The 20316-nt window shown below is 39.6% G+C and overlaps 1 protein-coding gene across 2 annotated transcripts in view; it reads left to right on the forward strand.

The window, feature by feature from the left end:
• The window catches only part of kalrna (kalirin RhoGEF kinase a), a 278413-nt gene that overhangs the window by 183922 nt on the left and 74175 nt on the right, over positions 1 to 20316 (forward strand). For both annotated transcript variants that reach the window (XM_059561398.1, XM_059561397.1), the window contains exons 21-33: positions 6197 to 6319; positions 6470 to 6640; positions 7244 to 7362; positions 7456 to 7522; positions 7746 to 7855; positions 8069 to 8138; positions 8448 to 8537; positions 8888 to 8980; positions 9049 to 9160; positions 9315 to 9505; positions 10868 to 10969; positions 11397 to 11539; positions 12042 to 12144. In XM_059561398.1, the coding sequence (XP_059417381.1) occupies positions 6197 to 6319; positions 6470 to 6640; positions 7244 to 7362; positions 7456 to 7522; positions 7746 to 7855; positions 8069 to 8138; positions 8448 to 8537; positions 8888 to 8980; positions 9049 to 9160; positions 9315 to 9505; positions 10868 to 10969; positions 11397 to 11539; positions 12042 to 12144 (1494 nt within the window). The remainder of the gene's footprint in view (positions 1 to 6196; positions 6320 to 6469; positions 6641 to 7243; positions 7363 to 7455; positions 7523 to 7745; positions 7856 to 8068; positions 8139 to 8447; positions 8538 to 8887; positions 8981 to 9048; positions 9161 to 9314; positions 9506 to 10867; positions 10970 to 11396; positions 11540 to 12041; positions 12145 to 20316) is intronic.

Genomic DNA, 20316 nt, shown 5'->3' on the forward strand with positions numbered 1-20316 from the left:
CGGGGGCGTAACACCTGGAGAGGGCGTCAGCCTTCACAGTTTTCACCCCTGGGCGGTATGAGATGGTGAAATGGAAGCGGGTGAAGAATAGCGCCCAGTGGGCTTGTCTCGGATTTAATCTTGTGGCCACTCGAAGATACTGTAAGTTCTTATGATCTGTTAGGACCAGAAAGGGGTGTTTGGATCCCTCCAACCAATGCCTCCATTCTTCCAAGGCCAGTTTGATGGCCAACAGTTCCCGGTTGCCAATATCATAGTTGACCTCCGCCGGGTTGAGTTTCCGGGAGAAGAAGGCGCATGGGTGGAGGTGACTGGGATTCCCCTGCTGCTGAGAAAGGACCGCTCCCACTCCGGTGGTCGAGGCGGCGACTTCCACGATGAAGGGACGGTCGGGATCGGGATGGACCAGGAGTGGGGCGGTCGTAAAGGCCTCCTTAAGGATGTGGAAGGCCTCTGTGGCGGCAGGAGTCCAGGAGAGAGATTTGGGTTTGTTACGGAGGAGACTGGTGAGAGGGCTGGTGATGGTACTGAAGTTTTGTATAAAACATCTATAGAAGTTGGCAAAGCCAAGGAACCGCTGTAACTCCTTGATGGTGGTTGGAGTGGGCCAATGTCTGACAGCGTTTACCTTCCCCTCGTCCATCCGGATGCCACTGCTGCTGATGTTGTATCCAAGGAACTGCACTGAGGGCTGATGGAAAGAGCCCTTTTTGGCCTTGAGATACAGTTGGTAGGCCCTCAGGCGTTGCAGGAACTCCGCAACGTGGCGTTGATGTTCTACCAGGCTCCGGGAGTAGATGAGGATATCATCAATGTAGACTAGGACGAACTTGTGGAGGAACTTCCGGAGAACTTCGTGGATGAATTCCTGGAATACGGAGGGGGCGTTAACAAGTCCATACGGCATCACGCAGTATTCATAGTGGCCTGTAGGGGTTATGAAGGCGGTCTTCCACTCGTCCCCCTCTTGTATCCGGAATGAGGTTGTAGGCGCTGCGGGGGTCCAACTTGGTGAACACAGTGGCACCACGGAGATGTTCCAAGGCAGATGGGTACCTGAACTTCACTGTTATATTGTTGAGAGCCCGATAATCAATGCATGGTCTTAAACCTCCGTCCTTTTTCTCCACAAAGAAGAAACTCGAAGCAGCAGGGGAGGTCGATGGACGAATATAACCCTCCATGGCCTTCTCCTCAGGAATGGATAGGGGTATATCCTTCCTTTAGGCACTGGTTCACCCGGCAGTAGATCGATTGCACAGTCCCACAGCCGGTGTGGAGGCAGCTTGGAGGCCCGTTTAGGGCAGAAGACGTCACTGAAGGGGGCGTAGCAGTGAGGGATGGTGATGGATTGGTTTTCCACCGGGCTCTCTATTGATGTGGAATAGACTGGAAGAGGTTCAGGGGAAGGTGTGGCTGGAACTGGACAACCTGAGATGCAGCTCTTGAAACAGGCGTCGCCCCACTTCTCAGGACTTCGCCCGTCTTCCAGGAGATAAACAGCTTGCCGGTGATAGTGTGGACTTGGTAGGCTGACGGCGTTGACGTGGTAGCAAGCTTGAGCTGACGGCAGAAGGCGCCGGAGATGAAGATGCCGGCTGACCCAGAATCGAGGAGGGCGGAAACTGGAAGAGATATGTCAGCGGCAGTAAGTGTCACAACAGTGGTGAGCGGTTTCATTTGGTATCTTGAAGGGAGAATGGCACTCACCATGGGACGAGGAGGACGGACGGGGCATACAGCGATGGCATGTCCCGGGGCTGCACAGTAGAGGCACAGATTCTGGGCCAGCCGTCTTTGTCGTTCAGCCATAGAGAGACGATAGGAGTCTAGTAGCATGGGTTCACTGGCTGGTTTTGGGGAGCTGACGGCCTCTGGTCGGCAGAGTGGCGTAGAGGAATACGCCTGGCCCTGGTGCTCTTCGAGGCATGACTGCATACGAGTGGCGAAGCGGATGGACAGCTGGATGAATCGTTCTAGCTCGATGGTGTCCTCGTATGCAGCGAGATGCAACCGCACTCGAGGTTCCAATCCCTGACGGTAGGTAGTCAGTAAAGCCTGTTCGTTCCATCCACTGGAGGCCGCTAGAATCCTAAACTGTAGGGCATATTCATTGACAGACATTTTCCCCTGTTTGAGATTATACAGCTTCTCACCAATGGAAGAGTCCCAAGCTGGTCTGCCGAAAACTTCACGGAAATAGTCGATGAAGCTGGAATAAGACTGGATAACTGGGTTATTTTGAGTCCATATTAAATCTGCCCACAGTAGTACTTTACCTTGCAGTTGAGAAATTACAAAGGCTACCTTAGATCTCTAAGTGGGGTACAAGTGCAGTTGCATCTCCAGGACCAGCGAGCATTGTAGGAGGAAACCGCTGCATTCCTCCACCGCACCAGAGTAGGGCACTGGCCGGGCCATGGGACTGGCATGAACGGAAGGTGAGGAAGTGCTGGCATCGTTGACGGAAGTGCTCGCTGGTGTTGGGGATGCAGTTGTAGCCGTGAGTGTCCTTCGGAGTGCATTAACCAGATCTTGAAAGGGGTCCGTGAGGCTCATGCTTGTGCCTGGCGGTGTTGGTCCGGTCTTCTGTTACGGACACAAGCAGAGGAGCAGGTAGTGTAGGGTGGAGTGAGGGATGGATCCGTGCAGGCTGGGTGAAGACGTCAGAGGATGAAGGTGAACCACACACACGCACACTGGGGATCTGGATCTTTGGAGAATCGCTGGAGAGAGGTAAGTAGAAGAAGAGTTAGTCCTTAGAGTTAGCATACAGGTAAGACCTTGTCACGAACGAGACCGGACATCGATTGAGTGCGTGTGTGTGGTTTTTATGGTGCTGAGGTGATTGGGTGGTGATGAGGATCAGGTGGATGTGCTTAGTATTCCGGTGAGGGCGTGCATAGTGATTGCGTGGAGGTGTAACCTGGCGTGTTTGTAACAATATATTATAAGAATATAAATATATTCAAAAACATATATTTCAAAGCAAGAGAATACCTTTGCATATGTCACATTTGAAGAAAAACTAGGTTGTCTATAAAACATATGAACAAATTTACATTATCATTAAATTTGAACAAATCACACATTTACATTAAATTTAAGCTACTGCTACTGTAAAATTGGAAATGTATTTTCATGCCCCTGAAATACATTTTGAAATATATTTTGATATATTAGTCTTAAAACTAAATAGATTTTATATTTCAAAAAATATATTAAATTTTCCTTCACTGTTCACAACATATATTTAGCATATACTGTATATAAAATATATTTTGAACACTTATTTATTTACTTTGCCGTATGGGAAATTAGTTTAGATTGGTATGTTTTTATTTTGAATTAAATTGTCAAAAAAACATAAAAATCATTATACTCTGACGCATTTGTAAGAATGAAGGTAAAGTGCTGGCAGATGTAGTACCATTATACTGCATTCATATCATTAGTTCACACATTCCCTTTGGTATTAGAATATTCTATATTGGGTGTTTGGTGTGCATGAATCCACAGAGTTGAACACAGGGTCGTCGCTAGTGGGGTGAAAGGTGGTGACGATTATAGGGGCCCATGGCTGAGGGGGGGCCCCAATGATCTCAACTGACTGGCTGAGGCCAGCCTAAAAAGACGCTCAGGACAGTTGACTGGCCACTGCTGCTTGTGGTCACGAAAGCTTACCATTTTCACGTGTTTTTAAGCCTTGCCACTTGTCGATTTAAACATTCAAAAGAGTTAAAAGCATTAAAACACAAGACGTGGAAAAGCTCAACAGAGTCACTGGTTACTCGCGCTCTGTGCACGGTGCCATGCGGAGAGACGCGTCTGACAGACAGCAACACTGAACCGAACTCTCCTTTGCAAAGTTCTCCTTGAACTTCCTCCTGCACCTGAACGAACAAATACAAATCGCAGTTTTAACAAACAGAAAAGGATGTGAAAGAGCCCATTTCAGCACCGCGGTGTTCTGGTGTTCAGGATTCACGCAGAGACGTGTCTCAAAACGCTTAAACACCAAATTTGCTTCTTTTTGCTCTTGTACCGACAAATAAATACAAAATATGTCAAAATACCCGTCTTGGAAAGTATGTTCGATAAAACTGTCGGTTATGTCTTAACTAAAAGTAAACAGTTTAGAAAAAATGGGATGTGTATTATATTGGTTGCATTCATTGTCTCTTAAAGTGACCGTGCCTAATTTAGCTACTAGCTGCTGTAATGTTAATCCAAGAAAATGAAAAAGAGAAAATCACTCACTGATCTTGTCTGAACTACAGTGTAGTTTTAAACAAGAAATAATTCACAGTCAAACCAACAATTATTCAGACACCAGATATAATTTCATATATTTTTTTTACTAGGTGCAAGACACTGTAATACATTTATGCAAGTGAGTATAGCAAAATAAAGTGAACTGTGACATATTATACCCAAAAATTATTCATATAGTGGACTACTAGTGAAATTGATTATTATTAATAATAATAATAATAATAATAATAATAATAATAAATATAGCTGCAAGCAGCAATTACGGGACCAAGCACTCCAACAGCAAATTTAGGAGGTAAGCATGGCATGGAGGACCACATCAAATGCAAGAGTGAACAGTTACAGCAATTTTAGGATGATTGTAATTGAAATGGCTGAAAAATCATAAATACAACCACTAGTAATAAGATTAAATGGCCTATCACCTTTGACCAACAGGTGGCACTGTAATCAAATCATTTTGGTGTGTTCTGTGTGAGATGACAATAACACACAAAAAGTTTAGTGTCAATATGCTAAAGCATTGCAGAGATACAGCATGAAATGTCATTCTGGCATGATGCCTCAATTTCGTCGCAGCGGTATGCGAAAACGGTTTTGTGTATCGATACAAACTCCGTAACATTTTGTCAGCACAGTCTAAAGTTCATCTGATTAAATTTTTATGAAAATCGGACTAACGGTTGATGAAAAAGTAGGTTTTCAACATAAATCAAAATGGCGGATTTGGTACAAATATGTCAAAGCTTTGCAGAGATACAGCCTCAAATCCATTTTGGCACACTTCCAGCAAATTTGTTGATGCGCTAAATGAAAACCGTTTCATATATTGACACGAAATCCATAACTTTTTGTCAGCATGGTCTGAAGATGATCCACGTCAAATTTGGTGAAAATCAGACTAACGGTCTAGGAGTAGTTTGAAAAACTATGTTTTCAATATTAATCAAAATGGCGGACAGGAAGTATGGCCAATTTTCACATAATTGGTATCGATGCTCTCGGCATGACCCACAGAATATAGGGAGATCATTTTCATTTCAATAGTCTAGTATATTCAAAAGCTATTAGCACAAGGTGGTGCTGCCACCAAACTTTTTGAGTATGTTCAGGGCATGGAGCCGAATATTTTTGTAATTATTTTCGTAACGATACAATGCTGCATTCAAAAAATACTGCATTTTAAAACATAATTCAAAATGGCCGACGCCTAAAATGGCTGACACAGGAAAATTGGATATCATACGACTCGACATGACTCACTGAATCTAAAGAGACCAGTTGTATGATTTTTGGCCAAAGCCAAAATATGCATTTTTCATATCTCCTGACCACTAGATGGCACTGCGTCAAAACACTGCAGGTAGTCTCAGGTCATGCTTATTATAACACACACCAAGTTTGGTCTCAATATGCCAAACCGTTGCCGAGTTATAGCCTCACATGCATTTTTGCATGTTTTTCGTTAAATTTGTTCACGTGTCATTCGACAACAGTTGGACGAATCAACTTGAATTCCATATTCTGAAGATGATCTGAGCCAATTTTCGTGAAAATCCGACTAACCGTCTAGGACGAGTTCGAAAAAGTAGTTTTTTTTTTAATTTTGGGGTTCATTCGACTTGGTATGAGCCATGGATTCAGATGAAAGAAGAAATTTCATTTTCTGGCTAACGGTTCAAAAGTTATTAGCATAAAAATATTGAACTTTTGGACAAGTGGTGGCGCTAGAGAGTTGGAGTTAGAGACTTCAAATTTGCTATATTTAATGTTGGGACTGTCCTCTATACAGTGTGCCAAGTTATACAACTTTCCCGCAATCGGTTCTATGGGCTGCCATAGACTTGCGGCGGAAGAGGAAGAATAATAAAAAGAATTGTTGATTGGGATCATCTGAGGACTCTGTCTGTCTCTGTGTCAGGCGTTAGAGTGGATCCAGGAGGCAGGAGAGGTCTTTCTTACCTCTCACACGTCCCCGGGAGACTCGGAGGAGAAAACTCAGGAACGGCTGAGAGAATATGAAGAATTCCACGTCTCTGTCAAGGTACAGAGACACAAACACTTCATGTCACCTCTTCCTCTTGCTTTTCATGTCCGTCTCTAATGTGTGACACATACTGCCACTTGAACCCTTCCAACAAGTCATTCTTTTGAGCATAATGAACAAACCACATGATGTTCCTGTGTGACGCAGCAAACGAAGGAAAAAGTGAAGATGCTGATCCAGCTGGCAGATAATTTTGTGGAGAAAGGGCACACGCACGTCACCGAGCTGAAGAAGTGGGTGACCGCGGTCGACAAGCGCTACAGAGATTTCTCCCTGCATATGGCCAAATACCGCTGCAGTCTGGGCATCAGCTCTGAGGTACTGCACCTGACCAGCAATTAGTATTATTATTATGAAGATCATTTGAAATAAAAATAATGATGATTCTTATTAATATTAATTATTAATGATCGTTTTAATTAGTAGCCGATTAACCCAAACCTCAATGACTTGTTTTATATCAATTCATTAATTAATCTTCTTAACTATATACCTAACTATACATCTTATCTATATATCAATACTATATAGAAGTAATATATAGCATCTCTGTCAGGAAAGTTTATATATATATATATATATATATATATATATATATATATATATATATATATATATATATTTATATATATACAATTTAGTATATATATATATATATATATATATATATATATATATATAATATAATTTAGTATCATTTTATTTATGATAGTATTTATGTTTTTAAAATAAAATATATTTATTTAAAGATTATTTATTCATTCATTAATTAAATGTTTTTGCACATTTTGGCAAATGTAGTAAGTTTATCCAGGCATTCTAGAAACTTGCATCCAACAAACATATATGTTCTGGACATGATCTTAGTGTGTGTGTGTGTGTGTGTGTCTGTGTGTGTGTGTGTGTGTGTGTGTGTTTCAGGATAACAAGGATCTGGAGTTGGATATCATTCCAGCCAGTCTGACTGACCCAGAGGTCAAACTGCGTGACCCCAACCATGAGGTCAACGAGGAAAAGAGGAAATCGGCTCGAAAGAAAGAGTAAGTGCTTGTACACAGCCTTCAGACAGCAGCTCCACACACACACCACAGTTTCACACTCTTATAATCGACCACTGCTTGGTTTTGCTGCAGGTTTATTATAGCTGAGCTGTTACAGACAGAAAAGGCGTATGTGAGGGACTTACACGAATGTTTACAGGTAAGTGTTTCAGTTTTATTAATAATAATAAATCCTGATCCTTACATTTAAAAAATTTTGCTACTCTACCTTTAAGTCTTCTGTATTTCTGTCTATATGTAACGAACTCCATTATTTCAAAAGAAAATGCTGAAGGTCTTTGAAATGCTGCATGCCAATAATAGCAGGCAGTAATTTCCTAGTGTATGTCTGCTCACTTCTCATCGTGTGATGTATTTATTAGACGTATTTGTGGGAGATGACCAGCGGCGTAGAGGAAATCCCTGCAGGAATTGCCAACAAAGAGCACATCATCTTTGGAAACATCCAGGAGATTTATGACTTCCATAATAAGTGAGTTTCTCTCGTTAAATATAATGTTAATGAAATATTAAAGCCATAAGCCATTGGACTTTTTTATCAGAATATGCACAGTTTCTTGTTTTTGCAGATGATAGAGGTGGCTAATATGCTTTCCAATTAAAATTCTACATAGGCAAATTGTGTATGGGATAAGGAAATGCAGTGATTAGGACTCATTTGCATGCTGTTTTGTGTGTGTTATAGTATATTCCTGAAAGAGCTGATCAATTATGAGCAGTTACCTGAGGATGTGGGCCATTGCTTTGTTACATGGGTGAGTGTTTCTAAAACACCTGCATGTTATTACATTTGCTCAGGAACAGATTTATGTTGTTGTGCACTTAACATCTCATCAAACAATTGAGAAAAACTTCTATTTTTTTTTCTTTTTTTTTTTTTTCTTTAATTATTTTTTGTGCTCATATGCATACATTATAAGGACATACTTAAGACTTTCAGATCCAGCTAAATTATTTTATTATAGCAAGAATTATGACAATCAATAAACGTCGCAAATATTATACGCAGTTCTTTCTGTTTTCCTTTTGTATGCTGAATTAAAGCTTACGTGTTTGTGTTTCAGGCTGATAAATTTAATATTTATGTGAAATACTGCAAAAACAAACCAGATTCCAGTCAGCTCATCCTAGAGCATGCTGGGAGTTTTTTCGACGTAAGTACAAATTAGTTTTCTAAATCAATAATTTAGTAACTGAATATAGTTTGACTTTTTTTTATATCTTCAGCAAGTTACCTAAATTATTTTTAAATATTACTGACCTAAAGTAAATTTAGCTGAAATGAAATTACTCAGTGTTCATCCGAGCACTATGAAGAGGTCATTAGTCATGTCACTGAATTCAGTTGGTCAGTGAAATGAAAATGAAATGTACTTTATTGTCCCAGAAGGGGAAATTTGTAATATACTCTTTTCATTAGCTAGCACAAACCCAATTACCACGAGTGTCCCACATGAGAGATTTATCTACTGTATATGATGATTGTTTTGTCTGCTCTGAACAGGAGATTCAGAGGAGACATGGTCTGGCCAACTCTATATCATCATACCTCATCAAACCTGTGCAGAGGATCACCAAATACCAGCTGCTGCTGAAGGTAGCGTGTGTTTTTGAGAAGTTCAGATGCAGTGTTCAGTGTGTACAGTACAGTATGTGTGCTCACAGGAGCTGCTGTCCTGCTGTGAAGAAGGTAAAGGTGAAATTAAGGATGGGCTGGAGGTCATGCTGAGTGTGCCAAAGAGAGCCAACGACGCCATGCACGTCAGCATGCTTGAGGGTACAACACCACTGAACAAACACACACACACACACACATACACTAACACACACACACACACACACACACAGACACACACACACACACTCATTAGTCTTTTCCACTGATACACTTAAACCTACAGCCTCTGACGTGATGTTTTTGTTTCCATTAGGTTTTGATGAGAATCTGGATGTTCAGGGTGAACTCTTCCTGCAGGACACCTTCCAGGTGTGGGATCCCAAATCTCTGATCCGTAAGGGACGAGACCGCCACCTCTTCCTCTTTGAGATCTCCCTCGTCTTCAGCAAAGAAATCAAAGACTCAGCGGGTCGATCCAAATACATCTACAAGAACAAACTACTGGTATTAAGTTATATCAGTCAGTTCACACACACGCTATCACTGCATTTTTATTACATCTCATCTACATTCATTACATAAAAATTTGGGGTTGATAAAAGACTTTTTCATGCTAAGAAGTTGTTAAGATAATAGAGAGAAGCCTTATATGCTCACAAAGGCTGCATTTCCTGATCAAAAATACTGTAAATACAGTAAGATTGTGAAATATTGCTACAATTTAAAATAAGTACTCTATGCGAATATTTTTTAAGAATGTAATTTATTCCTGTGATCGAAGCTGAATTTTCAGCATCAGTCTTCAGTGTCACATGATCTTCAGAAATTATTCAGATGTACTGATTTGCTGCTCAAGAAACATTTCTGATTATTATCAATGTTGAAAACAGCTGTGCTGCTTATTAGTTTTTGGAAATATTTTTCAGGATTCTTTGATGAATAGTTGAGATCGTGGAAATTCAATAGAAAGGGATTTATTCGAAATATAAACCTTTAGTTATTATAAATGTTGATTTTAATCACATTTAATCAAATTTGTTGCTGAATAGCAACAAGTAGTATTCATTTCTTTACAAAAAAAGTCCATAAAATGTTAGAGACATTTGGTATTCTGTCTTTTATTGCATATTGTTGTTGCAAATATGTCAAATAATGTATGTATATCACTACGGTAAAGTTATCCAATATAGATGAGGTTTTGTAAAAAAAAAAAAAAAAAGCCCAAGAGCCCAGGTTCATCAAAGTTATAAAGGCATTGTCTAAAATAAAATAAAAATAAAAAATAATTATGAATTAATATTAGGATTTAAATTCTAAATATAATAAATATTAAGAAACATATAATATATTTATTTCTCAAATAAAATAAAAAAAATAATTAAAATTTGAGCCCTGTTTTAGATCATTTCAATGTCATAAATGAGAGGAAAGCCTCACGGGAGGGTCAGTTAGTGCACACATGAACACCGTTTTGTCTGAATTCTACATTTCCCATCTGTTGTACCACATTGTGTAACTCTGTTAAGTGTTTCCACACACACCTGGAAGCAGCCCGTGCAGGTGTGTGGACCAGATGGGGCGTTTGTCACCCCTCTCTCTGTGTTCAGAGTGCCTGTGAACAGATCCAGATGTGCCTTTGCGTTTCCTCTGGTCAGCTGGAATTGTCTCACAAACACAATTTAAGACTCTACTTAGGAAATGCTTAAAATTTTCTCCGAAAAATGTATTAGAGTTCCGCTTTCAGTAAAGTTCACTCTTAGGTTATCTCATTCTTAAATACTCCATACTCTTATGCTCCTAAATACAATTTTCATGCATACTGAATGAATTTAAATATCTGTGTGTAATATTCTGGTTTTTTTGCAGACTTCTGAATTGGGGGTGACAGAACATGTGGAAGGAGACCCGTGTAAATTTGCCCTGTGGGTGGGACGCACCCCCTCATCCGACAACAAGACTGTCCTCAAGGTACATTACAGCATTGTATTATAAAAACATTACTTTTAGAGAGGTAAGTATTCATAAACATGGTACAGTCAGTGAAATTGCTTGTGAGCAAAGATCTTCATTAACATTTCCTACATGTCCTTTTTTTTATGATTGTTGTGCTGCCCTGCTATGGAAGCCCATTTCAGCCACTGAATAAAAAAAAAAGTTATTGCGAGTTTATATCTTGCAATTCTGACTTTATAACTCACAATTGCAAGTTTATATCACACAATAATGACTTTTTAACTCGCAATTGCGAGTTTATGTTATGCAATTCTGAGAAAAAAGTCAGAATTAAGAGAAAAAAAGTCACAGTTACCTTTTTTATTTTATTACCTATTTTTTCCATACTCTGTTGTTCTGTTGGAATCTTCTGTTTGTAATGACATGATTGTGTCTGTGTCAGGCGTCCAGTATCGAGGTGAAGCAAGAATGGATTAAAAACATCCGAGAGGTCATTCAGGAGAGAATCATTCACCTGAAGGGGGCACTAAAGGAACCAATCCATGCTCCCAAAACCCCAGCCAAACCCCGCAACAACAGCAAGAGGTCAGACACATTGTACCGCTGCATACTCTATTCCGGTCCTAAAAACGAAACAGTGAATTCATTCAGGATGCGATCATAATCATAGCTCTCATAATGGTGCAAAGAGAATTTGTAGATTCTGCTTTGTTTGTTGTGAATTGTGATCAAATCATTTGAATGTCTATTTGGATGCAAGCATCTGCTAAATGACTAAATGTAAATCTGTAGAAAGAATGAGGCACAACACTTCATGAATATCCATACCCATTTATGTATGACAATGCAGGAGGCGTATGCTCATGTATAAACATTTGCCGTCTTGTCTCTCCTCACGCAAGCTCCATTCGATTGTTAAAATTTGTAAATATGAGGATAAGGATGTGCATTGAAGCCAATATCTGAATCTGATCAAAAAACAAATAGCAAAATTATTTGTATCTGTACTCTCATAAAACTGGATGTGGGCAGGGCTTAAAACAAGCACATCCCTCATCGGGACTTTTATTTGTGTGTTTGGTTGCAGGGAGGCTAGTGAGGATGCTGACAGTCAGGGAGATGGCAGCAGTCAGCCGGACACCATCTCCATCGCATCCAGGACCTCTCAGAACACTGTGGACAGTGACAAGGTACAGGCCACAGATCTGACTGGGGGAGACGGGGGGGGGGGGGGGGGGGGGGGTATGAGAGTTTTTGAACAAATGAATGAAACGCATTTGTCTGAGTTTCACTCCATCTCGACTCGAGCTCGCTGAAAGCACTTGAGAAACAATGTCTCTTTTGCCGCTCGGTACACTTTCATCTCATTTTTTTTGTCTCGAGTGAGACTGTATGACATTCACATTACATGATTTGACACATTTTTACGTAGAAAGGGCAACAGTGCACCGCATTAAAATAAATTATCATTCATGTTTTCATAACCGCTGGCGAAATTTAATTTAATAAAATTGGAATTAAATCATCTTTGAGAGCAAGAGGGTATTTCAGGGGCCTACGCAGCTTGCGTGTTTTGCATATAGAGAAGATCGGCTCCGATTAGTGAATTTACTGAGCTGCGGCATCAAAGTTGGCACAGAGATTTATGTTTATGTAGTTTACACAGAGAAGACAGCGTTTTCGTCATTTTCAAAAAGTTGCACTTTGAAACCTGTTTTTTTTTGTGCATTTTCAGGCCACCAAAACACCATGAAAAGTTTTTAATTTCCGTTTTAGTAGTTCATGTAAACATCACCAAAGAGTATTGTACTACAGTTTTTTACAATCACTTTGCTACTATTTTCAGAACCTTGATGTCATTTTTCAAAACTCAAAACGGTTATCACTTGTAACACAGGCTGTCTAATGTTCAAAACATTGCCTTACGCATTCACATCTTTGAAGAAATCTTGCACTTGCACAATCATTGGTTCAAAACACAAATTTACTGTGAAATACCATTGAAACATAACTATAGATCACCCACTCACAAGCAAACGATAGTTTCACTGTGTCATTGTTCATACAATCATTAAATATTGTAGAACAAAATAGGTTTCATTATGGTACTACATGTACAGTAAATACATCTCTGTAAAAGTACTGCAGTAGTAGAGAGAATACTACAGACACAGTGGAATCATTGAACAAAGTTTGTAATATATTGATGCAAAACACTACAGAATCACACCATAGGTTTATTTGAATCAAAGCAAAAATAATTACCTATGAAATAGAAAAGAAAAGACAGTACTGTAAAACATCAAATGCAGTGTTCCTCAACTTGCTTGCTTGTATTGTAAGAAACAAAACAGGAGTGATTACTGTACTTCTACATTGTCATCAACTCTGTGTTGTGGATTTGGCCACAGGTTCTCATCTACATCACAATGGATGTTTTCATTAGCCAAACATCTTGGAAAAAACCTTAGGGCATGGCGAATCCAGGCCTGACACTGGTCTGCTGTGATGTCATTGCAGGCGTCATCCATGGCCTGGAGAAGAGTGACTTGTTCATGAGCGTGCCTATCATGAACCTTCCATCCCCATGCGGAGAAAAATTCCTCAATCGGGTTAAGGAAGGGAGAGTATGGGGGTAAATACAGGGTGGTAAATTGTGCATGGGCCTGAAACCATGCTTGCACCACATGAGCATGATGGAACCTGACATTGTCCCACACAATGACATAGGTCACATTTTCAGCTCTACAAACCTGATCGAGCTCATCAAGAAAGGTGACAAGGAGAGCTGCATTATATGGTCCAATATGGGGTCTGCGTCCCACCACACCATCTTCTGATATAGCTGCACACATGGTAATGTTGGCCCCACGTTGTCCAGGTACTTGGATGGTTGCCCGCTGGCCAATGAAATTCTGACCTCTCCTCCTTGTCTTGGCCAGATTAAAACCTGCCTCATCCAAATATATGAATTTGTGATGGTCATCATCTGCATCCAGCTCCATCACTCTCTAAAAATACATTTTGGAAAGAGATTTAGAGATTACTGTACAATGTAGAATTTTTGGGAATGTTTTTACAACAGCCATCTTGAAACTGAACTTACCTGAACATACTCAGTCCTCATTTGCTTCACTCTGTCTGCATTTATTTCGAAAGGAACACGGTATAGTTGTTTTATAGATACCTGGTGCCTTTTCAGTATGCGTGCAATAGTCGGCAAACTTATGGATCCCACATTGTTGAATATGTCTTCATTGTCCAAGATATGCTGGCGAATTTCTGTAAGGCGAATATCATTTCTGTCCCAAACGAAATCGACCACAGCCTGCTCCTGTTGGTCAGTTAGAATGTTGCCTCTGCCTCCACTATTTGGCCTGGTCACAATTCTACAGGGAACATTAGAGTAAGAAGACACTTGGTCACATCACCTATTTTGTGATACACATTGGTATGCAGTCATTTGACAATTGAGAATAGCATAATGTTTAGTGCATGCTGATAACTTACTGGTTCTCATTGCGGACAGTTCTGATTATTGAGGCCACGGTTGACCTTCTGAGGTTTGGTTGTATCATTGTAGCCGCCTCAGTCATTGTCATGCCATGATTCATGACATGGTCTACAACTATTGCCCGAATTTCATTGGACACTCTATGCTGTTGCTGCCACTGTCTTGGTTCGTGGCCTTGTCCTCTGCCACGTTCCCCCACACCTCTCAAACGAGGCCCACGACCACCTCTCAGAAGTGGTGCCTGTCCTCTACCATTCCTTTGACCAACATGTCTTCCTCGTCTTCCTCCCACCACTGCTTGACCTCCATTGTGACCTGGATCACCTGCTGGCTCCATGTTACATATCACTATGCTCTTGCAATTGGATCCCAATCAACTCTTCACTATATACTCATTCCACAATGTGCACTCAATCATCAGTAATGAGTTGGCAGAATTGGACAAGCAATTACAAGGGCCTGCATCTATACAGTGCAGTATTGTCAATACTGTAAATAGTCGGAAAAGGTGGTACAGTATTTGGGGCCATATACACAGTGTCTCATAAAGCATTATGATAAAATATTAGGCTACATCCATGGATATTGTAGTCTAATTGGTTCATGCTCCGCGCTAATTGGTGACAATGAATCTCGTTATCTTGGAACATTCATGATTTACAGTAAACATGGAAGATTGTTTGTCTGTTTCCATACAACTATGCATTAAGAGTAATGCAACAGTTACTTATCATTTTGAGCAGTTGTATCAATTGATAGTTAGATCATTGTAAGGAAATGAATAGACACTCATTTGAAATGTAATGTGTGAATTGCCTTTTGAAATAGTAGCACTTTGATGTTAAGTTGTGTCATATTGAACAGGTGATTTTTGTTGAATGAACAAATGATCTAAGTTTTATGTGTATTGTATCCAAGCAATTGAGAAAAGGGTTAGAGTTTTGAAAAATGTGCATTTTTATAATTGGTTGTGAGTTTTGTGTCTAGAGTTGTGAAAAATGACATCAAGGTTCTGAAAATAGTAACAAAGTGATTGTAAAAAACTGTAGTATGCAGATTCAAAGCATATCTTTCAAGACCCAAACTCTAGACTCCACCCCCTGAAGTGTCAGGTGACCAGTGATTGACAGGTGTATGTCACACAGGGTTTCCCTGCTTTAGGTATGGAGCAGGGGCTGTCATGCTTCAGCACAGATGATGAGTACAGCGGTCGTGAGCAGTAAACAGATGTTAAACAGTCATGCTCGACCATGAAAAGTCTCTTCAAACTGTGTACTGGATTCTGCCCTCATAGGAGCTATGAGGCACCCTATCAAATCAAAGTAAGACACACTGAACACAAGACCTCGAAACAGAGCATGTTTGTGCTGGTGTTAAGGCACTTTCATAATAGCTTGTGGTGTTTTATGAGTTGTGCGTGTTTGTGTTGTGAGGTTTGTTCATTTTGCTGATGACCACATCAGTGTGACTTGTTTTTGCTCAGAGGAGAGCGTGTCTTTGGGTGAGTGTGGTGCCAACTCTTGACTCTGTTTGGAGGAGGATAATTTCCTTCTCCAGTTTCCTCTGAGGGCAGATATACTGAAATACTCTGTGTAATACACTTACTCTACTCTGATTGAATTCTACACAACTAAATGTTGAATGAAGGCCGGTCCCTGGTTGTTGTTTTTTTTTTTTTTTGTGCTGTTTTGTTAAAGAAGAAGCAGCAGAATATATTTATGCCTCCATAGTGTATGACTGACATAGATTGACTTTAAAATGAGCCAGTGGAGACTCGGAACACAGTTAATTGTTTTGGGTTGGAGCATGAGGGCTGACTACTTGAATAATCAGCCAGCAAACAACAGATTGTTTATTATGCTTAACAAATGAGTTTAGCTAGATTTTTGTCTTCTTTTTTATACTAGTTTTCATCTGTCCGCATGCTAAAACCCTCTTATCCTCTTAAACTCTCCTAGGTCACACAGTAAATTTGGACCAGTGTCAGTTTCTGCCTGTTTGTTGTTTTTTACAAGGTTACTGTGTCTGTTGGTCTTGCAGTTTAGGATTCAGCTTGTCCAGACCATTAAGATGTTGAAATCTTTCATATGTTGATCCATTATGTCTTCTGTGAAGTCACATGTACATGCTGCTATCACACAGGGTCACCTTTTAAAGGTGGATAATGACTGTTACCACACAGGTTTCCTGAACACTTCTGTGGAGTACTGAGCCAAATTCAATTCTCTGTTGTTTTCAGGCTAATGAGAGCTAAGGACACAGTGTGTGTGTGTCCCTGTGGAATAAGCGTTTCCTTCATTCACTCACAACAGCTCAGGGTCTGTTTATATCTGCACATTGCGGAAATCACATTCACCATACTGCATAATGATGCTTTTATTCTTACAGCTCAGTGCTGAATGCAATTTTTTTTTCAATTCAATTCAAGTTTATTTGTATAGCGCTTTTAACAATACAAATCATTACAAAGCAACTTTACAGAAAATTATGTTTCTACAATATTTAGTAGTAGCTAGTAGTTTGTGCACGTTTGACAGGATTTTAGAAAAATAAAAATAATAATAATAATACAAGACGTAGTCAGCTAGATGATGAACTATCAATATTATTAATTAATAGTAATTATAGGATGCAGTCACACATGTAGCAATAATTGTTAGTTCTGTTTGTTGATTCAAGGTTAGGATCATCTGGGGTCCTCTGAGGGTCAGCATCATCTCTTCTCAGGTGTTCTGGATCCAGACTGGAGCTTGTGTAAATCCTAGTTACCACGGGATGTAAATCCCGTGGCAAAACATAGAAACAAAATAGAGACATCATTAGCATAGCTGCTGATCCAACAAAGTAAAATTAGTTTAACCCAAGCTAAAGAATAAAAATGCAGATGCAACTACACTCACAATTTAAGAGATACATTATTCGAATGCTTGGCGAAAGAGATGCGTTTTTAATCTAGATTTAAACAGAGAGAGTGTGTCTGAACCCCGAACATTATCAGGAAGGCTATTCCAGAGTTTGGGAGCCAAATGTGAAAAAGCTCTACCTCCTTTAGTGGACTTTGCTATCCTAGGAACTACCAAAAGTCCAGCGTTTTGTGACCTTAGGGTGCGTGATGGGTTGTAGCGTGGTAGAAGGCTAGTTAGGTACGCAGGAGCTAAACCATTTAGGGCCTTATAGGTAAGTAATGATAATTTGTAACAGATACGGAACTTAATAGGTAGCCAGTGCAGAGACTGTAAAATTGGGGTAATATGATCATATTTTCTTGACCTGGTAAGGACTCTAGCTGCTGCATTTTGGACTACCTGTAGCTTGTTTATTGACGAAGCAGGACAACCACCTAGAAGTCCATTACAATAGTCCAGTCTAGAGGTCATGAAAGCATGAACTAGCTTTTCTGCATCAGAAACAGATAACATGTTTCGTAGCTTGGCAATGTTTCTAACATGGAAGAATGCGGTTTTTGTAACATTGGAAATATGATTTTCAAAAGACAAATTGCTGTCTAATATAACACCCAGATTTCTGACTGTAGAGGAAGTAACAGTACATCCGTCTAGTTGCAGATTGTAATCTACAAGATTCTGTGTGGTGTTTTTTGGTCCAATAATTAATATCTCTGTCTTATCCGAATTTAATTGGAGAAAATTATTTGTCATCCAATCTTTTACATTTTTAACACACTCTGTTAGCTTAGATAATTGGGAAGTTTCATCTGGTCTCGTTGAAATATATAGCTGAGTATCATCAGCATAACAGTGGAAGCTAATTCCGTATTTTCTAATAATATTACCAAGGGGCAACATGTATATTGAAAATAGAAGGGGACCTAGGACGGATCCTTGTGGCACTCCATATTTTACTGATGATAAATGAGATGACACCCCATTTAAGTAAACAAAATGGTAGCGATCGGACAGGTAGGATCTAAACCATCTTAGAGCCTGCCCTTGAATACCTGTATAGTTTTGTAATCGATCTATGAGTATGTCATGATCTATGGTGTCGAACGCAGCACTAAGATCAAGTAAGACTAGAAATGAGATGCAGCCTTGATCTGACGCAAGAAGCAGGTCATTTGTAATTTTAACAAGTGCAGTTTCTGTGCTATGGTGGGGCCTAAAACCTGACTGAAATTCTTCATACAGATCATTTTTATGCAGGAAGGTGCTCAATTGAGCAGACACAACTTTTTCTAAAATTTTAGACATAAATGGAAGATTTGAAATAGGCCTATAATTTGCCAGTACACTAGGATCTAGTTTTGGTTTCTTAATAAGAGGCTTGATAACCGCCAGCTTGAATGGTTTTGGGACGTGACCTAAAGATAACGACGAGTTAATGATATTGAGAAGCGGTTCTTCGGCTACAGGTAACAGCTCTTTTAGTAATTTAGTAGGTACAGGATCTAATAAACATGTTGTTGGTTTAGATACAGTGATAAGTTTATTTAGCTCTTCCTGTCCTATATTTGTAAAGCACTGCAGTTTATTTTTGGGTGCGATGGATGAAACTGAAGTGTTAGACGCTGTAGAATCTACATTCGCTATTGTATTTCTAATGTTATCTATTTTATCAGTGAAGAAATTCATAAAGTCATTACTATTTAACGTTGGTGGAATATTTGAATCAGGTGGCGTCTGGTAATTTGTTAATTTAGCCACTGTGCTAAATAAAAACCTTGGATTGTTTTGGTTATTTTCAATGAGTTTGTGGATATGCTCTGCCCTAGCAGTTTTTAGAGCCTGTCTATAGCTGGACATACTGTTTTTCCATGCAATTTTAAAAACTTCCAAGTTAGTTTTTCTCCATTTGCGTTCAAGACTACGAGTTACTTTCTTGAGAGAGTGAGTATTACTGTTATACCATGGCACAGTACGTTTTTCTCTAACCTTTTTCAATTTGATGGGGGCAACAGCTTCTAATGTATTAGAGAAAATAGTGCCCATGTTGTCAGTAATTTCGTCTAATTCATGTGTATTTTTTGGGTACAAATAGCAGTTGAGATAGATCAGGCAGGTTATTTGCGAATCTGTCTTTGGTGGCTGGAACAATAGTTCTGCCCAGACGGTAACGCTGAGACATATAGTTAATATCAGTTATACGCAGCATGCTCGATACAAGGAAATGGTCTGTAATATCATCACATTGGGGTACAATATCTATAGCAGTAAGATCGATTCCATGCGATATAATTAGATCTAGTGTATGATTAAAACGATGAGTGGGCCCGGTGACATTTTGCTTGACTCCAAAGGAGTTTATTAGGTCAGTAAACGCAAGTCCTAATGTATCATTTGCATTATCAACGTGAATATTAAAATCTCCCATGATTAGCGCCTTATCAACTGTAACTAGAAGGTCTGAGAGGAAATCTGCAAATTCTTTTAGGAATTCTGTATACGGCCCTGGTGGTCTATACACAGTAGCCAGAGCAAGAGATACATTAGATTTCTTTTGCATGTCTGACAGTGTAACATTTAGCAGAAGTATTTCAAAAGAGTTAAACCTGTATCCTGTTTTCTGGGTAACATTGAGAATATCACTATATATTGTTGCAACACCTCCTCCACGACCAGTCTGACGGGGCTCATGCTTATAACAGTAGTTTGGTGGAGTAGACTCATTTAGACCAAAATAATCATTTGGTTTTAGCCAGGTTTCAGTCAAGCAGAGTACATCAAAACTATTTTCTGTGATCATTTCATTTACAATAACTGCTTTGGGTGTGAGTGATCTAATATTTATGAGCCCAAACTTTAAAAATAGTTTTTGTTCATTTACTTTACATTTTTCTGGTTTAATTACGATAAGATTTTTTCTAGATCCTACATTATATTTTGACCTC

The sequence above is a fragment of the Carassius carassius genome, chromosome 11 (assembly GCF_963082965.1).
Source record: "Carassius carassius chromosome 11, fCarCar2.1, whole genome shotgun sequence".
Classification (NCBI taxonomy): domain Eukaryota; kingdom Metazoa; phylum Chordata; class Actinopteri; order Cypriniformes; family Cyprinidae; genus Carassius; species Carassius carassius.